Consider the following 19,236-nt stretch of genomic DNA (forward strand, 5'->3'; position numbering starts at 1 on the left):
ATGTACTCATTTAGCTCTTGAAAGGATTTTCGTCCAGATCCCCTCAGATCCACTGGCCATCTAGGGCCCCCAGGATCCCCTCCTGGATCCCCTGCTGTGTGCATCGGGGTGCTCCACTCTCTGGGTATCGGCATCTGACTTGGGGAATTGATCGTATCGTTCCTCCTTGCCGTCTCTGCTCTTTCTCCGTCCTTCCGTACCCGTTCTTCCCCTCTTGCTCTCTCTGGGTCATATATCGATACTATAGGACCTATGGTAACAGGTACCTGTAGTGCAGCTGGTAATCCGTAGGATGTGGCGCACTCCGTTTCCGGCGCTCTTTGTACCACAAACCTCCCGACTACCTGTTGCACCTGACTAGGCTGGGACAGCTCTTTCTTTGCCTCAGGATCCCACTCTGAACTGGGAAGCGGTCCATGCTCTCCTGCATTGCCCCCCTTTTCTCTTTCACTATGCTCGACCTCTCCCCCTGCTCTATTATACGGGGGTGGCCTGTCTGTCAATAATCTGTTTATCAGGCTGTCCTCTGTTTCGCTCTCATCATCTTCTTCTAGGGGGCTTTTATTTCCGGGCACCTCTAACACCGGGTACAGTTTATTTACTTCCATGTTATGCACTCTCCATCTTTTAGCATCCGCATCCCACCTGGCATCCTGCACTGCCCTTACCGATCGTTTCACCCTTTCTTGTCGTCTGTTCATATTTTTTTCATGCGCTGCCCTAATCCATGCATCAAGGGCTTCAAACTGGGTCGGTCTAGGCAAGGGTCTCATTGAGGTCATGACTGATTTTAATCGATGTAACACCTCTAATCTGAACGTCCCGTACTTCGGGAACGTCAGTTCCTCATTTCCTTCCGTAATCTTACTCCACTCTGATATCCAAAGGATCGTATGCAGCCCAACATTCACTGCCATGTAACGAGCCGGCGTACCCTCCGGCGGGGCTTCTTCCCCTTCATCCGATCCCCGCTTCTCTTTTTTAAACGCCGCTCTCAGCCATTTAAAACACTTCATAATTATGCGCACAATATCCAGCCTCGCTACTCTGTTTACTTCCTGATGACAATCCACCAATCCTAACGCAGCTTTGCTAACTTGGCCTATCGCAGCGCGGTCTTTCTCCGGTCGGCCAATCCCAGCTCGACACTTTCTAACGTCTTTGCTAGCTGGCCTATCACAGCGCGGTCTTTCTCCGGTCAGCCAATCACTGCGCGACACTTCCTGACGTCACTTTTCTCCGCTTCGCAGCAGCACCCCTCCTTTCTCAACTCGTCTCCCGGTCATGCATGCGTCCCATTCATACACCGAAAAATGACTACTTCCGACCAAGCGGTCACTTCCCTCGACTGTACGTCCACAGTCTATATGTAATTGTCAACACAACTGACGAAATGTCTATCGTCTCTCTGATAGGTTGCTTACACACACAGTAACCTCCGACCAGCGTCCGTTACTCACGCACTCACTCTTACGTTCCCCCTATCTCGGTCTTTCGGGTGATCAATGGTACCTCATGACCCCCTTCACACTATTTGACAATTACTCTGGGTGTCCGATACACCCGAACCACTTAAGCTCTCCTTGAACTTAAGATTTCCACCGGTTGCGCGCGCTCACAACCTGTTCCACAGTCACTCTACAGACATTCAACTCCGCCAGACATTACAACATAGATACAATACAAAAACACCGCAATCTAACACGCATGACCCTTTATACTCACTCTCGACCGATACTGCTGCTTTTTCTGTCTCACGTCATCCGGATCTTCTTCGGCGGGCGGTTCTTCCGATCATCGATCTCTAGGGGCCTTGGGGTAAGCTAACCTGGCCTAGGTCACCGTCCTCAAGAAGGCAACCATCCTCTATAGCTACCAACTGGAAGGGCGAGATTTTGATCGATACCTTATCACTATAGATCTAAACCCCGATCTGGTCGACTGAACCTTTGTTGCCTGTCATTGAAGGAAGAAAGTGCCTCTCTTACCAAGTTAGTTCACCCAATAAAGGACTCCGCTCCAAAAGATCACAAACAACTTCTAGCTTTCAAAAGTTTATTGTAAGGTTAGGATAAGCTGCAAATACAGGCATCTCAGAATGAGATTCACGAGATACACAGGTCCAACTACATACATGTGCTCTCTGAAAGCCCTCAGACGAGCAACGGAAATTACCAGCACAAGTTCTAAGAATAATAAAGCTATCAGCATTGACGCATATTGAGATCTCTCCTTCATTTAAGTTGGAGGAAAACACACAGGTTAGGCTGTCCCTACCCTGCTCTAGATGGTATCCCTACTTAACCAAGTCTCAACCTAACAAAAGGTGTCAGCAGTGAATGACCCCCAAGGGAAGTCACTCACTCTTAGTCTCTTGGTGAAAACCTATAGTTCTCCAGTCATGACCCCTCTCTGCCTACCCATCCGCTCTCTAAAGGGTCCTCAGGCATCTGCTCTAACTCCACCCAGGGGTGCTGTCCCTAATACAAAACAGTCAACAACATTTGAGACGCCCCTCGTGAGACGCCCCTCACGTGGTGTAGCTTCTGGCTTTTTCCATGCTGCTTTGTATTGGGCCTCATACGTTGGAGTTGACCTTGCTTCTCAGACTCTTCTCCGGCCCGCTGATACCCCTTAAAACATTCCGGAACCCTCCTCCATGTCTGGGCCGTCTACTGAACAGACCTCTATTCATATTATTTATAATCGGATCCTCCCTTTTCTCTTGCAGACAGACATCTGCAGCCAAGAACCCAACTCTCATAGACTTCCAAAAAGGTTCGCAACATTTCTCGGCCCAGACATGTACGTGTAAATCAATGTTAAAACATTTCAGGCCTACAACATTTCTCATAATGATTATAGCATTCAACTTCTTCATTAATTAAAACATGTTAATACTCTTATTCTATTATTCAGTAAACACATCTATAAATCATGGCCCATTAATGCAATGACCAAAACATTAGTGCAATCTATGTCGTGAAAAGAAACACCTTCTAGCTCTGGCCCTGAGGCCTACCACATTCTGCGTTTAACCACATGCCATCTTACATTTTAGCAGCTACACGACATGGATTCAGGAATAATCACATCTAATAAAATCATATAGTGTCACACATTTCTGTATTAGTTCCACTTCTACTTAAATCTCTACATTAGCTATACATTCAGAATATAATTGCAGATACTACTAGCACTCATGGCATTTCTCCTCATGATTTGTGCTTACTACAGGTAAGTGTGATGCACTCATACATTTAGGTCAGTTTGCGCTCTCTCACACCCTCATCTCACCAAACCTCAGAGAGCATCACTGGCTCCCCATCCACAAACACAGTCAATTCAAACTCCTCACACACGCAAACAAGGCAATGCACAACATTGGGCCAACATACTTAACATCCTTCTTCATGTTCACCAACCCTCCAGACACCTACACTGAGCCTTAATCTCACACACCCTTTTATTTATTTATTTATTTATGAGTTTTTATATAGCGCGGACTTTACCCGAAGGTGTCAGAGCGCTTCACAATAGCAAAAGAACTGAAACATGAGAACATTACAAGTGAACAAATTACAAAAGCAAAAGTTACATTACATGAGGCAAAAGTGACAATCGTGAGCAAACAAAATACAAGAGGTAGCAAACGGTGCATTACAGAAGGAAAAAGTGACGTGTGCAGGTTACAAAAGCGTACAAAGTACAAGTAGAGGTATAATACTGCAATAAATGGAGGACACTCAAACACAAGAACAAACGTTACGTAGGCAATGGTGGCACTTGTGCAAGTATCGAAAGCAAACAAAATATAGGAGGTAGCAAACAGTGTTACAAGAGAACAGTGACGTGTGCATGTTACAAAAGAGTACCAAACACAGGTAAAAGGGTATTACTGCAATAAATGGCAGTCTCTCAAACCACACGAACACACTGGGAAGGCACTTCCATAGTCATGGAGAATAGAAATGTTCTATACTAAAGGGTCTTCCTTCAGATAATAGTGAAAAAGCAAACACCTTCAGTCTTACACCTGTACACCTGCTCCAGCGACTGAGTACCCTCATCGGTGATTAATTGGGCTCTGCAAACCCACATAACATAGCATAGCACAATGCAACAGCAGATCAGCCTGCCTCATGTTACCCTTCTGTCCTCACCCCTGCATACAAAACTAATATGTTTTGTGAGATCCCAGAGACCCTTGCTCTTTCTAGTTTACATAAAGAGGCATCCTCCTTATCTTCTGGAACTTTTCAGGGTATATAGAGACAATGTGTTAAAAGGAGACTTATCCTGCTTCATTGTTTTGGCTAGGGCAGCAGCGGCCAGTGCAGGTAAGTACGGTGGGGCAGGGCGGGGGGTGGGGGGGATGTCGACAGATGACAGAATAGGGCAAATAACATAAATAAATAACTCATATTCTGTAGACATTGCCCCTGCAGCGCCCGCCTCACCGCACTTACATTCACCAGCTTCTGCTGTGCTAGGGTGGCAACATGGCACAGAGTTCGTAGCTCTCATTTTGTTCAATTTTAGTCTAACTCTTATCTCATGGATTTGCCATGAAATCGAACTGGTTAGTGTCATTGCCAAAACTCTTGATGTGTGTGAGGAAGGATTGTTTTCAGATATTCATTAAATATCCAGATGTTTACTTTCCACACTTAACTGAACACCTCTGGAAGTTCTGGGGTAAGTAGTGCACAAAAGTTCCCTCGTAAACCCAGTTTTGCCATCGTTGAAAAAGATTTGTTGCATGGAAAACAACAGTGCCATTAAAACATCACACTTTTCACAACCATAAGTAAATATGCACATTGTACACATTGCTTACACAGTATCTGTAGTGTTCGAAAAAAGGCATATGTCCCCAATGCATGTGCATATCAGATGAATGTGTGCAAAAAATAAAGCATACATTGATTAATACACAAAATGTAGCAAACTACATGTTGATAGTTCTTGAATCTAAAGTGCAATCTTTGTAAATCTGCCCTCTGTTTGCAGAAGACTTTAGCTCAAAAATGAAAAAAAAAGCCACACTCTTTTATATTCGCTGGATCTACAGTGCACTGTGTGCGCCTGTAATATTTCGCAAGGCAACCGTTTGTTTCCATGATTCGATCAATAAGTCAGTAATCAAATCAGCCTGCTGGTGACTCGGCTGGGCAGTAATCTAATTTATTGGTTCTTTTTTTGGTCGTAATTAGTAATATTTTTTCCCAGTGAAAAAAACTGCTCTGTGACCTGTGCCTTTTTTGCTGGCATTTTTGCCCTTATGCTCTTCTCTAATCGTGTTTTATGCCATGTACCTCAACTGTAAGTGGACAGATGGGACATTTCAAAAAGGTCACAGGCGCGCTAGAAGCGTGCATTCATGTATCTGGTGAGTTAAGCCCAGTCCTTCATTGTGCTTTTTTGTGTCTCTGCTTTCTGAAAAAATCCACCATTTCAGTGGGTCAGCCTGGGGGGATAGGACAAGTAATTATAATGTCTGAGTGATATGAATATGGTTTAATTTGTGGAAATTATGCAAACTGCACCAAAGACGACGCAAAATGATGGGAAATGCCGGCCTGACTTTTTGTGCTGTTTTTTAGCGCAAAACGCGTTCTGTGTCCATTTTGGATGCAAAGACACATTTTGTGCTACAAAAGCTTCTCAAATCGCACGTGACCCAAACATCAGTCCCCTGTGTTCTGTTCGTTTGCGTTGGTTCTCGTGCTCCATCGATTGGATTTTTATCCGAACAAACTTTCAATTATGCGACGTGCCCTAATTGTGTAGGTGTGGGCATTTCGCGTAAAAAACCTATTGCAAAGTCCTCAAAATATGTGAGATTACGCCAATATGAACACAATTTTGCCTGGGCCTACTTGTTATCCACTGGTAACATGTAACCAACCTAACACGCTGATTTTCCTTTTCTCTGCCTCGCCCAGCCGTCTTGTGTGATTTGCTGTCGGCGGCGGTGGGCGCCATTTTAGGTAGGGCTGGGGGTGCGCTCTAGTCGCGCCGCCCTCCCGCCCTCCCAGGCTATTTAGAGCTGCTCATTGAAGCCCTCGCTGCCTATTTTAGAGCTCTCCCTAGCGAGAGACACTAGGGCTGCGAGTGTTTTTACCTGGAACCTACTTGCTGGCATATTTACTAGTGAAACTGTGTTTTAAGCTGCAAAGAGATCGTTTTTCTGAATTTTACTTGGGGGTTTCTAAATAGAATTTTAACTTGGGAATTTATCTAGGCACACTAACATCTCTCTAACACGCTGATTTTCCTTTTCTCTGCCTCGCCCAGCCGTCTTGTGTGATTTGCTGTTGGCGGCGGTGGGCGCCATTTTAGGTAGGGCTGGGGGTGCGCTCTAGTCGCGCCGCCCTCCCACCCTCCTCACACCCTATATAATGTGTATTCCGGCCAGACGGCGCAGCGGGCTGGCGCAGCGGGCGCGCCGGATGCGCGCCGAAGCCGCGCCTAAGCCAAGCCCGTCTGCGCCCGTCCGCGACCGGACACGGCCCAGGGCCCCTACCCCTGGCCCGGATTGTAGATTCTCCTGGAGCAGGAGTGAATTAGTAAGTTTTGCCTCTAATGTGTGCACTCCTGGCCACCACACTGTAAGGATAGGGGAGAATGAAGGGTGTAGTCACTGCCAATTCCGCTTCAGCACAGCGCTAGCAGACACCAGGGCTAGCAACTCCTCGCTGTCCTGCGGCCTCATTAATGTGAGGTCGCTTAGCTGTCATAAACACGATGTATATGACCTTCTCATTGATAAACATCCTGATCTGCTGTTTATCACAGAAACTTGGCTTGATGCCAACTCTGATCCCGATATCATTCAGGCCTTACCGGTATGCAGCATTTAGAACGCAAGCATTACCACGGAATACCTTTACAACGCAGGCGTAACAACGAAAGTTGTTACCACGCATTGCACTGGGGGGCGCTCAAGGATAGTAAATGATTTAATTTACTATCCCAACACCTTCCCTACTATCCACGGGGACTGGTGTTGGAATAGTAAATTAAATTAATCAAATTTGCGCCCCCCAGCGCAATGCGTGGTAACAACTTTCGTTGTTACGAACGCGTTGTAAAGGTACGCGTTGTCAATGTATGCGTTCTAACGTCATACATCCGGCCTTACCAGATGATTATCAGATGGTGCGCCTGGACAGGCCGGTAGGCAGAGGAGGCGGAATTGCGGTCGCCTTCAAACAGCAATGGGCCTGCAAACTAGAACCAGTTAATCTGGCAGGATGTGAGGCGGGTGTTTTCACCATAACAATCGACGGGAGCATGACTGTAAAGGGTCTGCTAGTTTATCGCTCACCGGGTCCTATGTCCAGATTTAAAGGCAGTCTTTTAGAGTGTGTCACAGAAACAATGATAAGGAGGGACAAGTTTCTGCTGTTGGGAGACTTAAACACACACCTGGAAGACTCACTAGACAAAGGAGCGGTGGAATTCCGGGAAGAACTTCACACCCTACAGCTAGAGCTAAAGGGGCAACTTCCAACACATAATCGTGGGCATCTGTTAGACCCTATATTCGCCAATTGGGAGGATGTCTTAGTTGCTCCCCCAGTGCCCCTGCCCTGGACAGATCACTTCTTTGTTCCTTTTGTTATTCACTTGCCCAAGCATAAAGCTATCGCTCCCACCTCTCTTAACTACCCTCGACGTAGGTGGGCAAGATTCTCCCTGCTAGAGTTTAATAAGGCTCTTACCGCGGAAGGGCCCCCAGGAGGCAATGACGTGGCAACGGCGAATAAATTGCTCAATGACCACATCACGGCTGCTCTGGACTGCACAGCCCCATTGGGCCGGTCAACCAAAGGTGTCCATAGACAAAGAACCGCCCCCTGGTTCAGCGAGGTGCTGCGCTGCGCCAAAAGGGACTGTAAACGAGCAGAAAGACAATGGAGAGTGGCATATGATGACCGGATGAAAGAGGCCTATCTCATTAAGAGACGTACCTATCATAACAAAATCCGGATAGAGAAAGCCACATACTATGCAGACAGAATCCACGGGGCAGAGAATTCTGCCAGGGAACTGTTCAGCATATATAAGTCCCTATCCACCCCAAAAACCTTTACTAAAGATGAGGACCACTCAGTAGCAGCATGCAATCGGATTGCCAACTATTTCGGAGACAAAGTGTCTAAGATCTATTCTGCTTTTCCCGACATACCACCTGCAGCGGAAGAGCCTGCAGACTCAGCAGGAGATGAAGCCGATCAAAATCTGCTATTTAATTTCACTATCCCCTCATCGGAGGATTTAGTTAGAATTTGCAGATCTGTCAAATCTGGCTCTCCTCGAGATCCCGCATCCCCAAAAAGGCTGAGTGACAGTCTGGAGACACTAGAACCTTACATCAGGCACCTGCTAGATGTCTCCTTCCGATCCAGTTCTATACCTGAGGATTGGAAACAGGCTGTGGTGCTTCCCCTACGTAAGAAGCCTAACATTAGCTTTGAGAAGCTGGACAATCTACGCCCCATTTCTCTGCTGCCTTATTTCTCTAAGGTAGCGGAGAAGGGGGTAAACAAACAGCTAATGAAATATGTGGAGGAAAGCAACCTTCTTCATCCTACCCAATTCGGGTTTCGGCCCCGTCATTCTACGGAGTCCGCCCTTCTCAGGGCTACCGAAACCCTCAGGCAAGGTGCTGACGAGGGACAAACCATGGCTCTAATCCTCTTAGACCTCAGCGCGGCGTTCGACACTGTAGCACATTCCATCTTGCTACAGTGTCTGAACAAAGGTGGGGTGAGAGGGGCAGCGCTGAAATGGATTTATTCATTTCTTGCAGGCCGAGGCTTCCAAGTGAGGCAAGGTGACCACTACTCTGAGCGTATCTCTTTGGACCAGGGGGTGCCGCAGGGCTCGTCCCTGAGTCCAACACTTTTTAATCTTTATGTTGCCCCGATTGCCACCTTAGTAGAGAGTCACGGCCTCCGATTGGTGTCTTATGCCGATGACACCCAGTTGGTTATCTCCCTGTCGCGTGCACCCGGTCTTTCGGCGGACATCTTCAGAGCTTGCATGCAAGATCTAGCTGCCTGGATGTCCGCCAATTGTCTCAAGCTCAACGGAGGCAAGACCGAGGTGCTGGTCGTGGGGGAGGCCAATCGGCATGGACATCGGCATGGTGACCGCCATGCCTAGGTCCAACACCCATTCCGTGCCAGAAAACAAAGAACTTGGGCATCTGGTTCGATACTGACCTGACCTTTGGCCCCCAGATCAATCGGGTGGTCGGATCATGTTTCGGGACCCTCAAAAGTCTCAGGAAGGCATTGAAGTTTTTACCTGTGAGAGCCCGTCAAACCCTGGTGCATGCACTAGTCACATCAAAGATGGACTATGGCAATCTTCTCTATTTAGGGACCTTGGAGAAGAATTTGAGCCGCCTACAGATCTTACAGAATGCCGCTGCCCGACTAGTGCTTAGACTACCCAGAAGAGCCGCATCCTCAGCGGCCCTCCGGTCTTTGCATTGGCTCCCGATCAGAAGCAGGGTAGAATTCAAAGCACTATGCACGTGCCATCGGATCATCAATGGGAGGTCTCCTCTCCCTTTGAAAGGACTGCTGACGTCTTACGATCCGTCTCGCTCCCTGAGATCTTCCGGCTCAGGACTCCTGGCTATCCCCAAGGTGTCTAGAGCACGGATGGGCGGAAGATCCTTTAGGTACCTTGCAGCTTCTAGATGGAACAAACTACCCATAGCATTGCGATTAGAACCATCAGAACTAATCTTTAGAGCCAAGCTTAAAACTGCACTTTTCGCACAGTAAGGTATTCCGCTTCTGTAGGTTCCAGTAGGTATCTGCTCCTCAGCGCGGGGACACGCCACTGTGCGTCACCAAGCGCTTTACAAAAACCCCTAAATAGAAAATAGAAAATAGAAAAAAGGAGGCAAGTAGTGCACAAGAGAGCCTGATTAAATTAAATTGACAGACAACTCACACCATACCATTACAGCAGTAGCCAGTAAAACTCCTGCTACCAAATGAACGTGTCATGCTGCACCTGTTGCTGAGAGCTTGTCGTTGACTCGCTATCTTTATGGGAAAATCATGAAACAGCAGAGGAGTTTCTTCTGTCTCTTTGGCACTATAGTCTTAAGGTTCAGGACAGATGCCAAGCCTGGGCACATGCTTATGTGCCATGCTGCCTGTGGCACAGTAAGGTCACATCAGGCTGGTGACTGGGTGTGGGTAGCCCACCTGCCTCATTGAAAGTAGGAACTGGCACTGTGGGCATGTGAAAAAACAGGATGAGGTCACAACAATCTAGGTTGGGCAAATATGGACAATTATTTGATAGGTTTGGAGCAGCAGCAATGAAAAAAACTAAAATACTGACACCCTTTGACATTTATAAGACGGTGTGTTTTTCATTATGATTTTTTAAAAATAAGACTGTACGTCATGCATCCCAGCAGCTAGGTGACTTGAGCGGGTGGACCACTTAGGTCTTGTACATAGAGGAAGAGCAGCGTCTACTGACCTAAAAGAACCCTATTGCGAAAACCCTGTATACGTGAAGACAAGACAACAAATCCCAGGGCCCAGATTTACAAGTCCTTCTGGCAATGCAGTAAGGCAGCTTGGCACTGCATTAAGTGAAAGACAGAGAGCAGAAATGGCACAAATTTGCTAAAATGTGGTGCACTTCTGCTCCACCCTTGCATTGGTGCACTGTGTGCAGCCTAGCGCCAATGCAGGCACCATTGCGCCATGCTGCAAGGGTGTCTGCATGACAGGCAGGATTGTTCTTGTGATGGAAGGTGCACCTTCCTGGACAAAAACAATCCCGAAAGGTATTTTCCTCCATGTAGGTGTTTTGCAAAATGCAGCAGGCATGCAAAGAGAAAGTAACAAGGAGAAATAAAGATATTTCTCCTTGTTACGCAAAGCTCAGGGATGCACACCATTTTCGCACCAGCCCAGGTTTACAGACCTTTGTAAATCTGGGATTGTGTCAAAAACCATGGGTAGATGCGTGAGAACTCCCATACTCCATCCATGGAGCACCTCCCTGCAGCAAGGTAGTGCAAAGCAAGGCTTGTGTTACTTTGGTTTAATTAAACCACTCAGAGACACGCACGGTGATTTTGTTTGGCTTAGTAACTCCTTCTTAAAGAATTGTGTTGCACTTGCATTGCAACAACTTGCGTCACACAAGGACAACACATTCCCTTAGTAGGTCTGCACCTAGTTTTTCAGTGCTTTATTGATACCCCTTAAATAGCAATATTTAGGTAGTACAACATAACATAAGCCAGATCAGTATACTCTTACATCCTCATCTGCTCTCTGAAATCAGAAACTCTCTCCCACAATCCACTTGCACCATCATCTGGTGTTTTATTCTGACTCACCTCACCCTTTATAGCTTCTCTTTCCTCTCTAGCTTAAGTGTGCAGCTGAACAGCTGTTGCAAACAAAATGTATAATACATTTCCTTCCCACTGCATCCCACGGTCCTTAATGCTCTTTTTCTCTAAAAGCGTTAAATGAATAATGTGCTGCACAGTTACCTCTTACAGTCCACTTCAAACTATTTACTATCAATTTCACTGTGTGGAATCCTTTCACATGTGTCTGGGTTTTCCTCACTTCTCCTCACCACAATAATCTTCCCTCAATGCTTCTTTTCCCTTTTGACGCGGTTTGTCACTCTAACATGGTCCTGCCCCGTACCTCTTTAGGTGTTTCTGGAAAAGGTGCTGATGGGTCCTTCTTTTTCTTTCAGATCAACCTTTCCAAGTGTCTTAGAGCACCGCCTGCTTCTCTACTGGTCGGTGTACCTCAGATCTGTTCTAGATCCTCTATTGTTCCTCAGTACCTTCTAGAATGGTGAAATAATCTCTTGGTCGGCTACTTATGCCATCTATACCACCAACCCACCCTTCACACTAAAACACCAGTCCATTGCCAGACCGTCCCAGGCATCGGATGCTCTTTGCTCCGTTATCCCAAACTCATCAAAAACGGAATGCTTTGCTTCTATACCGCTTCTGCTCCTGCCTCCGTCTCATATCCCATCCTATTACATAGTGTTGTGTATCTTCTAACCAATCTTATAGGTATTCATTACTTTGATGACAACAGCTGTCTGTTCAGACTTATCAACATTAAAGGAATCTGCCAATGCCTCACGTTGAAATCACAAAATTGTAATAGGTTCATTTGGTTTTAGTACGCTAAGATACTAGGATAACCTGCTTCAGGGACTCCGCAAATACAAATTCCCTATATTGATAGAATCATTGACTTTGCTGCAAGGATTATCTCCGCCCTGACCAAAGGATTCCTCTCCTCGATGTAATGACAGCGGAATGGGCATTGGCCAAGCACAGGGCACAACATAAACTTCTCAGCGTGGTCCACCAAGTAATTCCTGGACCAACTCCTACTTACCACCTTCAATTTAAATGTTGTCGTAACTCATTTCCGTCACATGTCTGGTATCGACCTTGGAAGGATGAAAGCCTTTATCCTCTGTGCAGGCTTAAAGCCTGTGGCCGTACAAAATATACCCAGATCCCCACAGTGGCCATTGGACACCTTTATCAGCCAGCTTCAGCCAGCACAGTCCTCGTTTGATTGGCATTCATCTTTGTCACCAAATCATCTTTTGTTTTACCATGGTGATGGTCAGCCAAGGTCAAACTGATGTCCTGCTGTGAGAATCCAATGGTGGGGTTGTTAAATATTAAAATTCATTGCAAAGTTGTCATTCAAAGACAGGCTGACAGGCCCCTCTCACCTTTTGTATGGTAATAAAGCCTTTTAAACATGCTGCCACTCACCCATGTCAGAAAGATGAATAAATCATGTGATACATTTTGAGAATATAGGATTCCTATTGACTGCACGTGGTAATCCAGTAAGCGTGCATCCCCAGGCACCAGGACCGTGAAATGAGAAAAGGCGTCTCGACATTGTGCAGTGACTGTCAGGCACGAAGTTCACCCACATATTTTGACCACAGAAGTCTCATTCCATTCCTTAAACCAATTTGTTGTGATTGTGTTTGTTTCTTACTCGGAGTATACTGATGTTTATAAGCACCCTCCAGTGTGCACGTTTCGTTTATTATCTAGGAACAGAAAGTCAGGTTTAGGACAGGGAAACAACCTTTACAACTCAACTTTCACAACGCACTACCATTCCAACTCAACTTTTACAACGCATGTCATTACAAAGCAGTCATTACAACGCATACCATTACAATGCATAACATTACCATCGAACACTTACCCTACTGTTGCACCCCCTGGAGTTAGAATAGTAATTTTTACCCCTACACTATCCAATACTTACCATACATGCAATGTAATGTTATGCGTTGTAATGGTATGCATTGTAAAGGTAGTATGCGTTGTAATGGAATGCGCTGTAAAGGTAGTTTTTAAAAATTTGTTGTAATGGCAGGCGTTGTAATGGAATGCGGTGTAATGGATGTTGCGTTGTAAAAAATGCGTTGTAAAGGTATGCGTTGTAAAAGTATGCGTTGTAACGTCATACATCCTTTAGGACAACACTGAAAACAGACTGCACACAAGGAGGGGTTCGAGGAAAGACAGCTGTGGGCACGAGCCTCAGGTTGGAAATGGTTCACATTCAGATTCTTGAAGTCGGTTTGTCAAACTTGTATATATTGGCGGCATACTTTGGATTCTAACACCTTCTCTATGTTGATAACAATGTTCCATTTCCACACCCCTCATGCACTCCACAGTTTCTGGCTGCCTCAGTGCTGTGATACACTGTTGTATTCTTTAATGCTCACCTCCTCCAAGCCTGAGCTCATCTACCACACCCTGCATTAGCAGCAGAAAAAATACATTTAGTCTCCTTTGCCCTCTCAGCTGCCATCTTGACAACTCCACCCTCAGCAGGAAACCAAGTTGTTTTAAGTCTGAAAGGACAGTGCATCTGAAATAGTGACCGATTTTATAAATTCTTTACAAAAAGAAAGGGATAGGGCTCGGCTCAAAGGAGTAAATGTTTTCTCACTTCATGTTGTTTGGTGTATCAGGCAAACTTCTAGGAAGTGCTCCCATTGGAATGTATGAAGGACTATTTTACATCTGAAATACACAGATCTACTGCACTATTTGTCACATCCACTTAAAACAATAATTTTCTGCTGCTGTTTCCCCAGGATTAGCAAAGACAATGGGCCAGATTCACAAAAGTAATCTGAGACAAAATCCTAACTTTACGACTTTTGGTATTCACAAAAGGCATATAGGAATAGTAAAGTTAGGATTCCTAACTTTACTACTCCTAAACTGAGACAAAATCCTAACTTTACGACTTTTGGTATTCACAAAAGACATTTAGGAGTAGTAAAGTTAGGAATCCTAACTTTACTTCTCCTAAACTGAGACAAAATCCTAACTTTACGACTTTTGGTATTCACAAAAGGCATTTAGGAGTAGTAAAGTTAGGAATCCTAACTTATAAAACTTTTTTTTTTGTAAAAAAAAAAAAAAAAAAAAAAAAAAGGAATCCTAACTTTACTACTCCTAAATGCCTTTTGTGAATACCGAAAGTCGTAAAGTTAGGATTTTGTCTCAGATTACCTTTGTGCATCAGGCCCAACATCTTTAATGTGTTCACAGACATGAAGACATTAAAGCCAGACCTACTGGCATTACCAGTGCTTGTTAATTTGTCCATTTACACCATGCAGGCTGTACTTACTGGCAGTGGTTAATTTGTAAAAAAATAAGTCTCAGGGCCCTTTGCAGCAGACCAGTGCATCTTTCACCTGCCATCACCCCTGCAGGTCCTGCCAATGACAGTACCAATGCAGCTACTAACCATGACAGTCTTACAAGTGTTAGTTACTATTCAGGCCGTTCTAGGCCACCTAAAGCTATAAGAATCGTTGGGTGCCAGGTATTAGTAATTTTTAATGTATATTGAATTACTAATCAACTGTTGTGCTCATCTCTAAATTAGACAAAAGCGCCACCATGTGGCAGACTGTAAAAAGTGCAGGTGCGGACAGTGATGTGCTGGTACTGAGCACTAGAAACCACTGGCCCAAATTAAGCACTGGTTACTGGCAAGCGCTGTGGGTGGCAAATACTGTGCCAGGTGAAGGAGCTGGTACTGATTGGTCAGGTTATTGTAGTAAATGGTGATAAAGTGAGGGAAGCAGGTGGAAATGGGAAATAATTGTGGGAGGATTGCATGCTTTCTCTAAGACTCTTTTCATTATGTTCCTTTCTCACAGTGTTTTCAGTTTGTCACTGGCTGTTCAGGCGGTATCTAGGTTTTTATGTAAACCTGTGTAGCAATGGCACAACTGCTAAGGTTTAACAGCATTAATCCTCATTGAAGCGAAGTACTTGCAGTTATGGCATTTATAACCACAATTCATGTCAGAGATTTGTGGAAGGACAAAAGTCCCTGCTACTGAATGCATCTGTGTCATCTCTGCCATTTTTCCTTTGTCCTTGAACATTTCCCTGTCTTTTTCGGTTGGTCGAAAGTATTTGGCAATGCTGACTTTGAAGAAGCCCCCAAACTGCAAAATTGGTGCCCTTAGGGGACACCCCTTGGATGCCAGAGATGGGAAGTTTAGGACGATGGGTTGCCCAGTGAGGCAAATTCTATCACCACTATGACAAAACAAGCTCTTGTTAGGCATAACAAGAGCTACCTCTTAGTAACCTCTTAGTAACGCAAGACTGGGATGAAAGGCAACTCCAGAAAAGGTGTTAAGGTTTAGCAGTACCAGCACAACACTTACATCAAGAAATTACCCAGTAAAGCTACCAGACCTTTTTAGTAAAATCAAAAAATATTTTACTATTAAAATAAGGCCAAAATGACAAAAATTAGAATAGTTACTAGAAAGTTATAGCTTGTTAAAGCTACAGTTCCATTCCACATTGCTCCTTCATTCTGCATGGACAGTCAATGAAAGTCCCTGTGCAGTACTCACAAGTGGCCACTGGTTGCTTCTTCACCCTCAAGTCAGAGAGCACAACTCCCAGCTTCAGGCTGCCTCTAGTCATCAGTCAAGTTGGAGGGGGTTGCTGAGTCAGTTGCAGGCACAGTTCACTGCTTCCAAACTTATTGTAGTGGTGTCTCCATGGCAGATAGAGTCTCTCCGATATTTCCAATTCTGCATAAGCCAGTAGACGCTACCGCCCTCGTCTCGTCCTCAGCTCTCAGCCCAGTCCTTGGTGTTGACTTCAAAGTGCTCTGGACAGTTTTTTTTCTAGATACCAGTTAAAAGTGAGTGTAAGGTAACTTTGTCACTCACTGACCAGTTCCAAAAGTAAATCTCCACCAAGTCCAATGCCAGAGCAGTTACAACTGGCCGACTGGTCTACTTTTCAAGAAAAGGAATTGGGTGCTCTTTTGCGGTCGCCGATTGAGCCAATCAGTCTCATCACTGAATGTTCACAGAACAAAATACAATAGATCTTGATTGAGATGGGTCACCCTCACACCCACGGTACAAGAAGATTCGATCCGCCCCGAAGTCCGGCATGACACAAACCTCTGTGGGTCTGTCCATCTTCTCTCACTTCCAGCTTGGTTTCAGTTTGGCCTCAGTTGCTATCCGGCCCCACACAACGTTTACTTCCCTTTCAGAGGATTTGTGTTTCCGGGTGTCTCAAGGAAGCAACATGCAGCAGCATCATGCCTGTCTTCAGTCCAATCCAACATGTCCCACTGAAGCATCAAGCGACATAGCAACTCTCTACATATCGTATTTCAGTGCTCTTGTTTGTGCTCATAAAAAGCAGTTTGTTATTTTGTTTGTTACTTTCACAATATTGTCCTCTTAGATATATACCCTCTTGAATCCAATATTCCAATGGTACCAATACTCTATATATTGTTATAACCAAGAAAGACGGTGTTTGGTGTAATCTGTGACCCCTAAGAAGTTGAATTGAGGCAACATTCTCTCCCCATAACTATACTTGTAATGTAGGGCTACATTATGTGAGTGCTTCCCACAGAAAGTGGTTTAGGATATGGTATAACATGAGGGATTTTGGGCGGCTGAGCCCAGGGTTGGTCCTGCATCAAATCCGATAATTTCAACACTGTGTATGAGTGATGCAGTATGCCATAAGTTGATTGAAGTTTTAGTATCTTTTTTAAATGCCTTTATGTTCAGTGCCTTTTTGTTGTACATAGACATTTATGGCACAATTCCTCTTTCCCTTTTAGCGGAAAAGGTGAGCTCGCTGGGGAAGGACTGGCACAAGTTTTGTCTGAAGTGCGAGCGCTGTAACAAGACTCTTACTGCGGGTGGACATGCAGAGGTAAGATCGAGATAATGTATGTTTACTCCTAACATCTTACTTTTCGTCCCAGGCGAATGAAGGATTGCTAGGTGCCTCCCATTCCAATGTTTGCCTTGATTTCCAAAATGACTCAATGGCTAATCTAAGGATTGGTATCCTTCTCATCTGTTGGTTGCTAGTTGTCTGACCATGATTTGTTACAACTGGAGACATCTGAAAACTAGTCAATGTTAGGAGAGCTGACTGTTTTCATCCAGTTCCCCGTGGGCTTATGGACGTTCCATTGGAAATCGCACTTGGTATTCAACCAGGGTTGGTCCTGATTAGGACCAGTGATTGGCCAGGCATGAAGTTTCCATGCCGTGTGGCAGTCAAATAGAGACATTTGACCCACTGATGCTTGTGTAGTATTCACAATGCCATTGTCTTCACACAAGCTCTGAATTCAGGCAATCACTTGGATCATGTCCAGAGTGTTGTAGGGTAAAGTGATGGTAAATTGGACGACTCATATTGCTACTTGATCATAAAGAGCTCAAAGACAGAGAAATTGATTCTCAAATCTACTTTTCATGATTAGAAGTTTCTTTGTCCTTGAAAAGGATTAATAGGTCCCGATGGATACAATACAATTGCTACAATTGCACAAGTAAATGCTTTGTCACTGGAGCTCAAAATGTTTATATTCTAAAGAGTTTGTAAACCTTCGCTTTAGTATTCGTACTGCATTTGATTGCATTCTTATCGCAAGTAAGTGCAGTGACAACTTCTAAGGGTAGATGGACACCCCACTTAGGCATAGTGTGTGCGAACCTTTCAAATATGTATTGCTCTTGTAGTGTCATTTCAGAAAGCCGTATCCAGGATAGACTTCAGCCAAATGATATCTTCAAAGAATTCCACGGTTACATGATGACACTTTTCATAAAAACTAAAATCACCATTCATTTCTTTGAACACTCAGTCACACAAAGACTCCTCCCATGAAAACTACAATAATACTTTCCAAGAACACTGTAGTCACACAGACACCTTCCATGAAAACTGCAATCACAGACACTTTCTATGAACACTGTAGTCGCACCAAGACACTTTCCATGATAACTTCAATCACAGGCACTTTCCATGAACACTGTAGTCGCAACAAGACACTTTCCATGATAACTACAATCACAGGCACTTTCCATTACCACTGTAGTCACAGAAACATACCTACCGTGAAAACTACCATCACAGACTCTTTCTATGAACACTGTAGTCACACAAAGACACCTTCCATGAAAACTGCAATCACAGACACTTTCTATGAACACTGTAGTCGCACCAAGACACTTTCCATGATAACTTCAATCACAGGCACTTTCCATGAACACTGTAGTCACACAAAGACACCTTCCATGAAAACTGCAATCACAGACACTTTCTATGAACACTGTAGTCGCACCAAGACACTTTCCATGATAACTTCAATCACAGGCACTTTCCATGAACACTGTAGTCGCAACAAGACACTTTCCATGATAACTACAATCACAGGCACTTTCCATTACCACTGTAGTCACAGAAAGATACCTACCGTGAAAACTACCATCACAGACTCTTTCTATGAACACTGTAGTCACACAAAGATACCTTCCATGAGAACTACAATCACAGCCACTTTCCATGAACACTGTAGGCACACAAGTACTCCTTCCATGAAAACTACATCAAAGACACTTTCCAAGAACGCTGTAGTTTCACAAAGATGCCTTCCATGAAAACTACAATCACAGACTTTTTCTATGAACACTGTAGTAGTGTGAAGGCATCTTCAATGAACACTAAAGCCATGCACACACACAGGCACATAAACCTACTCTACAGTTGTACAGACTGGCTCCATGAACACTGCAGTCACAGGATTATCTTTCTATGAATACAGT

General features: G+C 44.7%; 1 protein-coding gene across 1 annotated transcript in view; it reads left to right on the forward strand.

Annotated features, from left to right (window-relative positions):
* The window catches only part of CRIP2 (cysteine rich protein 2), a 295,696-nt gene that overhangs the window by 144,201 nt on the left and 132,259 nt on the right, over nt 1–19,236 (forward strand). Inside the window, exon 2 of the mRNA XM_078659569.1 lies at nt 17,235–17,329. Coding sequence (XP_078515695.1) covers nt 17,235–17,329 — 95 coding nt within the window. The remainder of the gene's footprint in view (nt 1–17,234; nt 17,330–19,236) is intronic.

The sequence above is a fragment of the Lissotriton helveticus genome, chromosome 9 (assembly GCF_964261635.1).
Source record: "Lissotriton helveticus chromosome 9, aLisHel1.1, whole genome shotgun sequence".
Classification (NCBI taxonomy): Eukaryota; Metazoa; Chordata; class Amphibia; order Caudata; family Salamandridae; genus Lissotriton; species Lissotriton helveticus.